Source organism: Melanostigma gelatinosum, assembly GCF_949748355.1.
Source record: "Melanostigma gelatinosum genome assembly, chromosome: 4".
Taxonomy (NCBI): domain Eukaryota; kingdom Metazoa; phylum Chordata; class Actinopteri; order Perciformes; family Zoarcidae; genus Melanostigma; species Melanostigma gelatinosum.
The window spans coordinates 4,732,506-4,741,758 of NC_136637.1; the positions used below are offsets into that span (position 1 = coordinate 4,732,506).

The 9,253-nt window shown below is 43.7% G+C and overlaps 1 protein-coding gene across 1 annotated transcript; it reads left to right on the forward strand.

The window, feature by feature from the left end:
• The first annotated feature begins 799 nt into the window (after positions 1 to 799).
• LOC306776927 (calreticulin-like) lies at positions 800 to 7,521 on the forward strand. The gene is made up of 9 exons (XM_079267823.1): positions 800 to 1,012; positions 1,787 to 1,888; positions 2,389 to 2,592; positions 2,739 to 2,833; positions 2,939 to 3,148; positions 4,130 to 4,243; positions 4,429 to 4,572; positions 4,691 to 4,783; positions 6,634 to 7,521. Exons 1-9 carry the CDS (start codon positions 919 to 921, stop codon positions 6,883 to 6,885), a joined length of 1,308 nt encoding a protein of 435 aa, XP_079123949.1. The 5' UTR covers positions 800 to 918; the 3' UTR covers positions 6,886 to 7,521.
• Positions 7,522 to 9,253: the final 1,732 nt, after the last annotated feature.

Here is a 9,253-nt window from a genome sequence, read left to right on the forward strand (position 1 = left end):
TGTTTAATGTTACTGTGTATTGGCTGCAGCATTACTGTCCATTCCTCATACATAACGACTTTGTGCAAAACTGCCGTGACCCGGATTTTAACCGGGGTTACTGAGGCCACAACGCAGAGTACTAACCACTATACGATCACGGCGAGTTATCCCCTGGGATGACAAACGAATTGTCAGTTTGTCGATCCAAAGAGTAAACAGCCAATGAGATAATGCAAAAATGATAAAACATCCAAATGATCGATAGCCAATCATAAATAATGCACATGAAAACAAGAATAAAATGTGGCCATTGCTTTTGAAATGTTTGAAATTATTACAAATCATTTAGTTTGGTGCATTTGGTCACCAGCAGGCCAAACTCGCATTTCAAACCACTCACCATACAAAGGGTGGCCTCCAACTGTCCTCCAAAACCTTAACTAATGAATCCTGAGTCAAACTAATTATACCAGCCTTTTAAATAAAAAAATAGTAATATTTTATATTCTTATAAAGGCAGTAAATGCTTGTAGTATTTGGGCCCCATTATAAAACCGATATTATCTTTTAGGCTACCAGCAACCAGCATACAGTCTAGCGAACAGCTTTTTACCCCTGTCGCCTATTTTCTGTTCGGATATTGCTATTTCCAGGTAGGAAGTAATCACTCTTGCCCCCACAGTCCCTTAATAGGAGAGTCAAGTCGTCTCGTGACTCCGCCCCTCTCCGATCCTCGTCCGACGCGAGCCGAGCCTCTCCGAAAAGTAACTCGTGGTCTCATTTCATTGGCGAGACGCTCGTCCAATGAGCCGCGGCCATCTGTGCAGCGCTTGTCACCGTTGAAATTATCAGGTTACATCTCCTCGATCCTTTATTAGCTGATTTCACCCTCGAACCTGCTCTATACGTCCTGGGCCCCATTGAGAAGCTGCCAACATGAAGCTGCCAGCGGCGATTCTCGCAGTTTTTGCGTCGATAGCTGTCACCATTGATGCTACCGTGTACTTCAAGGAACAGTTTCTGGACGGAGGTGCGGTAACTTAACAATTCCACGTCTTCTTGTCCTCTCTGTGAATGGTCGTGTTGTGAAAGTGGCTTCCTCAACTGTCTTTAAGCAGTGTCGGTCGGTTTATATTTCTGATATTTGTCCTTTTTGAAACGAAAACGTGTCTTTAAAAATAATCTCACTGCATTAATTTAACCCGTTACAAAAGGCTAGGCCACGTTATGTCCAATACTCAACCGAGAGGTAATGTTAGCCAAAAGAAAACTAACGTTAGCTAAAGTAACGTTAGCAATACAGTAACGTAAATGCTGTAATAGTATTATCATAATGGAATGTGAATACAAAATGAATGCATTAGCTGGGACCCTCGTATGCGAATCCAAGTATTCTTTCACTTTTGATATCGCTCTGAGGCGTATTGAGGGCTTTCATATGGAAGTCATTCAGGTCGTGGTGCTGTTTGAACGCTTTTCTGTTCAAATGAACCAAACGCTAACGTTACTTAGTAACTGGCCTCAATGTGTTGAGTCAGTTCAAATAAAAGCAGAACTTCGAAGGAAAATGTAAAAAAAAATAAAAAATGCCGTTAGTACCTAGAAAATATTTTAGTATTTTAAACTATTAAAATGTGCACTAAACCAGTATTAGTTAAATTTCGGCTTTTATTGTGAAGTCCTTTTCAAACTCAGTGTGTGTCTTCAACAAGCGGTGTGATAGATGTATGTTGTAATATTGCAGTGTAACGACTAACCGGAAGAGGCTGTCGGTAACCAGTTGAGTTGGTTTGCTGTGTTTCAGAAGGATGGACGAGCCGGTGGGCCGAGTCCAAGCACAAGTCAGACTACGGCCAGTGGAAGCTGACCGCTGGGAAGTTCTATGGGGATGCAGAGGCTGATAAAGGTAATTCATTTAAAATTTTTTTTATTTTTTTATTGTGTCATTGATGCATATCTACGATACTGACCGCTGCTGTGTTATCATGCAAATGTAGGCAAAAGAGGTTGTGTGTCTTATGACCTGCTCCAGGTACAGCCACTACAAAGAGAAGGAATCTGTTTCTAAAGTATGTGCTGAGACTAGATCAGAACTGGAATAACCTGTCAGGGGGGGTGGGGGGCTGTGGCAAAAGTTAGCTCCCGGGCTCCTAGTAGCACCCCCGACTCTTAATGCTTTGGGTCCTGTTTTCTGTGCTGGAATACTCCCTGGCCCCATGTTTACTCATTTGCATTTTACAAAGTAATCCTGGAACTTTTTGGGCTCCTGGTTCAGGCTTGGTTATGTCCTTAAGCACTACAGTAAGACACCGTGTCTGGCATAAGCATATTCATGATTCGGCTTATTTAGAATAAGAAAAAGCTTTGAGCGCTTTTCGCCAATGGCTGTTCACTCCTATTTTTCAGGTCTCCAGACCAGCCAGGACGCCCGCTTTTACGCCCTGTCTGCTCGATTCGAGCCCTTTAGCAACGAGGGGAAGCCCCTGGTCGTCCAGTTCACCCTCAAACACGAGCAAAAGATCGACTGCGGCGGCGGCTACGTCAAGATCTTCCCCTCTGACCTCGACCAGAGCAACATGCACGGGGACTCTCAGTATTACATCATGTTCGGTGAGTCACGCAGATGCCTCGACCAAGGAACACAACTGTTTGGGGAGAGAGAGAGAGCATTGATGCATTTTCAGAGTCAGCCGTTTTGAAATGTAGCTGTGACTGAGATAAAATATTCAATTCAATAAATAACTTTTTGTCTCCAGGGCCTGACATCTGTGGATACAGTACAAAGAAGGTTCATGTGATCTTCAACTACAAGGGCCAGAACCACCTCATCAAGAAAGACATCAAATGCAAGGTAGCTAATGCGTAAAGCCTGTTTTGAAATTTTTTTAGATTCCTGTGGCCATCAATTTAGAGATTCTTAAGCGCTCCTAAATTCCCCTTCACCCCCTCTCTCCAGGATGACGAGCTGACCCACCTGTACACGCTGATCCTGAATCCGGACCAGACGTACGAGGTGAAGATCGACAACGAGAAGGTGGAGTCCGGCTCCCTGGAGGAGGACTGGGAAATGCTGCCTGCAAAGACGATCAAGGATCCAGATGCCAAGAAACCCAGCGACTGGGACGACAAGGCCAAGATCGATGACCCCAACGACACCAAGCCTGAGGTAGCAGATCAGGCCCCCGTTCTTTGTGTGGGGGCCCCAGGCGTTGCTCAAAAGTAATCCAGATAACTCTATAAACAGGAACAGGCCCCTGAGTTTATTTTCCCTGAGGCAGATAGAGAGATTTTAACCAAATGATTGACTGAAAAATGCAGCATAGTCTGCTCGCGTTGCTCACGAGGTATAGCAGTACATTATGATCAACAGGTTTCTGAGCCGATCGTTCTTTGTTGGACTGCTTTCACAGTATTGTGCCACAAATGTCTCATTATAGAGGCCAACAGACTCTTTTATAGCCGTCGTCATGATCTAGTCACATTGTTAGCTTGAGGCAAATGCGAATCACCTCAGAGTAGTGGGCTAAAGTTACATATCGGAGAAATGTAATTTTGCTGTGTTTGCCAGAATCTATATCGCCTACATTTGAGATGATAAACTGTGGTTCGAGAAAATGTTGCTAATAGCTTAGCTTTCTGCTAACCTCCTCAGCTGTCACGGCAGCTGCATGCTCACACTGAATGCTGTTAGAGATGGAAAGATGGCCCACTGTTTGTTATTTTCTGTAACCATGTAGCGTCAAAGCTTGCATGATAACTAGCGGGCGGATGGCTACTTAGCTGCCTTGCTCATTCCGCCAGGATGTCGTGCTACAAGAAATGATCGGATCAAAGTTGTCACTTATCTGGCGATAGCGATGTGCTTATCTACGCTGAGACAAGAGTGTGTGGATGAAGCATTAAGTTGTTAAATTTGACTCCTTTAACTTTGGCTAGTTTGCTGCTCAGGCCACCATGCTTTCATGCTAACTGTTACCCCGGTTACAGAAAATAAGCCCAACACCAGGCTGGTGTCAAATAATCAAGCTAAGCTTTTCATGTACCGGGCCCAGGTCACGTCCCTGCTTCATGATGTGGACAGTGTTATGCCATTTCGTTTTTACAATTTCGGACTTCAGTGGTAACTCTGTTTCTGCTGCCTTCCCAGGAATGGGACAAGACGGAGACCATCCCTGACCCCGATGCCAAGAAGCCTGATGACTGGGACGAGGACATGGACGGAGAGTGGGAACCTCCCATGATCACCAACCCAGAGTACAAGGTGCGGCTTTTATAGCAGGGCAGGGCTGGAGCTTTTTATAGACAAAATGATTGATCACCATTTGAAATCCTTTTACCGGTGTTTTTTTAGACTTTGGTTAAGTCAAGACATTGCTTCCATTATGGACTTGATCAAATAACCTGTACCACTCACTAGTTCTAACCTCTCTTGTGTCACCTTTGCAGGGCGAGTGGAAACCCAAGCAGATTGAGAACCCCGACTACAAAGGGGCCTGGGCCCACCCTGAGATCGACAACCCGGAGTACACCCAGGACGCCACCATGTACAAGTTTGACAAAGTTGGAGTACTGGGCCTGGATCTGTGGCAGGTAATGATTATTACTCTCCCAATGAGTTGTAACAAGGGAGTTGCCGAACATATGTATACAGAAAGACTTGTGGCGTCGTTAAGGAATTAACGCTCATATGATTGGTGTCTTTGTTCAGGTTAAATCTGGCACCATCTTTGACAACTTCCTGATCGCTGACAATGTCAAAGAGGCAGAAGAGTTCGGGAAGGAAACCTGGGGAGCTACTAAGGTAGGACTGCATATCAATGCTGTATGAATTAAATAGCTTATGTGCTCAGTTTTTTAAATGTCAAATAATGACAAATTCTTATAAAACAAATGACTCATCAGTACCCGGAGCGATTCAGTTGAAAGTGGGGAAAAAAAGCAGCCCAAAGTTCACACTCACCACTGCAAAGTAGGGCCGGTTGAACCGGTATACCGGTTTTAATTTTCCGTATGATATGAATTTTTTTATATACCGTCATACATGCATAGCCGAAACAACTTTTGTCGCTCTTCAACAGGCAGCAAAATATATTGTTCGCCACTGAAAGCGCTATGCTCGGAGCTAGTTTTCTGAAGTGTATTGAGAGGGAACCCTAGTCATGGTGATAACTTTATAACAACAATTAATGACTCACAACTAACACTATTTAACAGAGTAAACTACCACGACAACAGTTTGTGACCCATAAACAATTTGTAACACTAATAAATTGTACATTTATACAATTTCACCGCCGAACTGCATGCTGGGTACAGCTAGCTAACAACAGTCTGCTAACAGCTGGGAGAGGCTCTGTCGCTCCAGTAACGTTACATTAAAGAACAGAAAAGAGCGATGCAAGATGAACAAAGACTGAACAACAAAAGGTATTTTGGTTACACATATGCAAAGCTGATTACCGTATTATGCGTGGTATTTGTTATAAATGTACATTGGTACATGGAGGGTGATAAGAAGCTGTACGTGGAGAGACTTAGGACCCAGGGGAATGTAGGTGAAGGAAACAGGAAGTGACGGAACGGAAGACACACCACACAAACAGCTGTTCGCCGGTTGACCGGCCGGTTCTTTTTTGCATTAATTAATTAATGCTTTAACACGGAAAAAAAATACCGTAATATACCGTGAAACCGCCAGAATCTTACAAAATACCATGATATGCATTTTTGGTCATACCGCCCAGCCCTACTGCAAAGACACTGGGCTGTGTTCCAATACCCCTACCACCATACTGCTTAGTATGCCAGACAAAGATTTAGTTTGTCTCAATACATCGTATGTTTAATGTAGTATCCCAAAAAATACCGGGATGTCCAACTGCATCCATCGGCATCCTCTCTGGCTATATTGATCCAACAAGCAACGGGGTTCAAGGTGCTGAGTTATGAGGAAGTAGTATGTCAGAATTAACCAGTGCATACCTTTGTACAGGCAGCTGCAGTATGTACTGAAAGCCTATGAAATTTAAAATGTAGTGTGATTGCCGGTAGCACTACTTCCTGCTTGGTTGGTTCTGCTCTACAAATATGTACCTATTGATCAAGGTTGCCTGGTAAAGCATATCATGAAGCAGTAGTTGGGAGTGGCGAGGCGAGCCATGTGTGTGGGACTGACATTCCAGATTTTATAAACTCCTAGCTCCCAGGACTGGCTTAAGCCGCTAGGTGTAGGTCACAGGCTAGCTTATAGCGGGTTAAGCTCGGTCTAACTCACTGGCTAGTTCCAAGCGGGTTTACTAGCCCCAGCTCACAGACTAGGTCGTAGCAGGTTAAGCAAGGTTTAGCCTACAGGGTAGCTCCTAGAAGGATAGGATTGGTCTAGCACACAGGCTAGCTACTTGTGGGTTAAGCTAGTCACAGGCTAGACAAAATGGTATTTTTAAGTGAAAGGAACATGTTATGTTGTACATGAAGAAAATATATTCCTCTATGGAATCCCAGATACGTTCCACAGTGACTTGACCCAAAAGTGTTGACATCAAAATAGCTGCACTTGTTTTAAGACCGCCCATCAAATATTATTGAGCATTGTTAACTGAAACACCAACACCTGTTCAAAACATCAAACGGCTTATCATCTTTGCCCACCAGGAACCAGAGAAGAAGATGAAGGATGAGCTGGAGGACATGGACAGGAAAGTGAGGGAGGAGGAGGAGGAGGAGAAGAGCAGCAAGAAGGACACTGAAGGCGGTGACGAGGAGGAGGAGGAGGAGGAGGAGGAGGACGACGACGACGGCGGCGGCGAGGATGAGGAAGAAGAGGGCGAGCACGAAGAAGAGACGGACGAGGACGCCGGGACAGACGGGGAGGACAGCGCCGCCAAAGGGAAGGATGAGTTGTAGAGACTGCTGTGTGCTTCTAAACCAACGAAGGGAAAATCAGAGAAAGCCCTATGGACACTGGCCTTTAATACAGCAGCCTTTTATTCAGGTGTAGGGGGAGGGGTGGAAGGTGGGGTCAGGTCATATTCCTTTTTTTATTGATTCCTTTGTTTTGTTTTTTTAGCTTTAAAATTAGAGAAGGGAGAAGGGTTTACGTGTTTATTTCCCTCAGTTTGTGTGTCTGCTTTGGTTGATAATGTTCTAATTTAATGCGACTTACTGAACGGTCTCACGCAGAGCCAATTCATTCATATTATTGCCTTTGTTGGGATAAATCGAGGGTTTGATGTCTGGTTCATGCACTTTTATTCCTCCTGTGTAATGTAGTACCATTTTCTTTTTTTAAATGACCCCCTTCATAATTTATTCAATCATTACATTGATTCCCTCAAAAAGCGTCAGTTTCTAACGCTCTGATTTGGGGGCATACGTCCTTCCTGCAACTGTGTGTGTGTGCGTGAGAGAGAGTGAGACTGCATTAAACAAACTGATTCTTACAATCGCCATTTTCCTCATTGTTCTGAATGAGTGACTGCTCTGGGTGAACACTGCTCTGTTTCAGTGAATAAAATTGAAGCCTCTACAAGCTGACTCCTATTTTCAATGGTTTTGGTCTGTCTTTTTATTTCTCGCTCGCTCTCGCGCGCTCTCGCTCTCTCTCTCTCTCAGCCTTCCTCAGCAAGTTTACTTTGGCTCAGTTGTCACATGATCAAGTATGTGTCTATGAAGATGGTCTCGGCCAGTGGATGTCAACGTCTTGAGCTTTCTCCAGCCGTCCACCGACTGAAAACTCGTTCTTCATTTAAAGGTGCAATATACGAGCTTCAGAGCATTGATATAGCGGGGAAACAATAAATTAACTTTTCTCAGTGAAGTTTCTGATTGGGAAATGTCTGCTCCAAGAATAAGCACACAAGCCTCCGATTCTGCCCACGTATTTGTCAACTTTCTAGTACCTGACACTTTTTAAAAATGCCGTCTCGTGCGAGCAGAAGTTGCTCGCGGAAATTAAACCTGCTCGCGAGTCTTTTACCTGCTCACTCGAGAGTAGTTTTTCTTTTTGACAGTAAGTGGGCGGGCCCAGTCTCCATTGTATCGCTACATCTAATTGGTTACAATCCTCGTCTTGGGATAGACCGGATATCACTCCGACACAGAAGCTAGTTCTGATAGAGATGGTTTTCAATCCGCCGCAAACACTCTTCTTTCACAAACTCATCAGACACATGCAGGAGAAAACATCCCGCCTCAGTGATTTTGGTCAGAAGATTGGCCTGACGATCAGCAAAAAGAAACCGGAAGTGATGACTCTGAACATTCCAAATCCCTCACCAATTCAGGTTAACGGAGAAGATCTCCGTAAAACTGACGAGTTGACATATTTGGGCAGCACTGTCAGACACGACGGGGGCACAGATAAAGACATCAAGAATCGTCTTAATAAGGCAAGGAACACTTTCAAAGTACTGAATAACATATGGAGGTCACAGCAGTACACCATCAAGACCAAGCTTAAATTGTATCAGAGCTGTGTTTTATCCACCCTGTTGTACGGTTCTGAATGCTGGAGAATGACACAAGAAGATCTCAACAGACTATCAACCTTCCATACCAACAGTTTAAGACGAATACTGCACATTTTCTGGCCAAACACCATCTCAAATGAAGAACTGTATGACAAATGCCAACACGAAAGCATGGAGACCATCCTAATGAGCAGAAGATGGGGATGGATAGGACATGTGTTGAGAAAGGATCCTGCTGATATTACAAGAACAGCCTTACATTGGTGTTGGGATCTAAAGGAGCGTGTTTGGGTTATCAGCATTTAAGAAACTGAATTCTTGACAGCAATAGAATTATTGATGTATGTAACAATTATTAATGATTATTAATAAAAACGGGGCACCACCCTGCGAACAGGGACCAATAACCAAACGATAAAACTAAGTCTCATAATTAGTAGTCACTCATAATGTCAATAGTCTGCGTATGACTATACATTCAGTGACAGTGAAGGTTTTAAGTTCGAGCACAGGCTACTACATACAGTCTTATCAAATACATATGCACAAGTAATCACAGACGACTGCCGTTAGCATTCCCGTTAGCATATCTTCTGGCAAGTTAGAACGTCAACAGGAAGCTAGAAAAATAGTAGAATAAATGCAAAACACACGTAACTGGTAGATAATCGTAAATAAGTGTTTAGAATCTGTGAATTCTTCAGAGATTCATTGTCTAAGAGCTGTGAGCTTATATCCTGACCTTAGTTTTAATTAAGCATTATAACTTTAGTCGTTGACTTTGGTTTTAATTCAGCATTTTA

Excerpts from the sequence above, each read along its gene's own strand:
- LOC306776927 (XM_079267823.1), top strand. The coding sequence starts at position 919 with ATGAAGCTGCCAGCGGCGATTCTCGCAGTTTTTGCGTCGATAGCTGTC. Across the intron at positions 3,149-4,129 it reads CCAACGACACCAAGCCTGAG|GAATGGGACAAGACGGAGAC; the intron begins GTAGCAGATCAG and ends CTGCCTTCCCAG. Across the intron at positions 4,244-4,428 it reads TCACCAACCCAGAGTACAAG|GGCGAGTGGAAACCCAAGCA; the intron begins GTGCGGCTTTTA and ends TCACCTTTGCAG.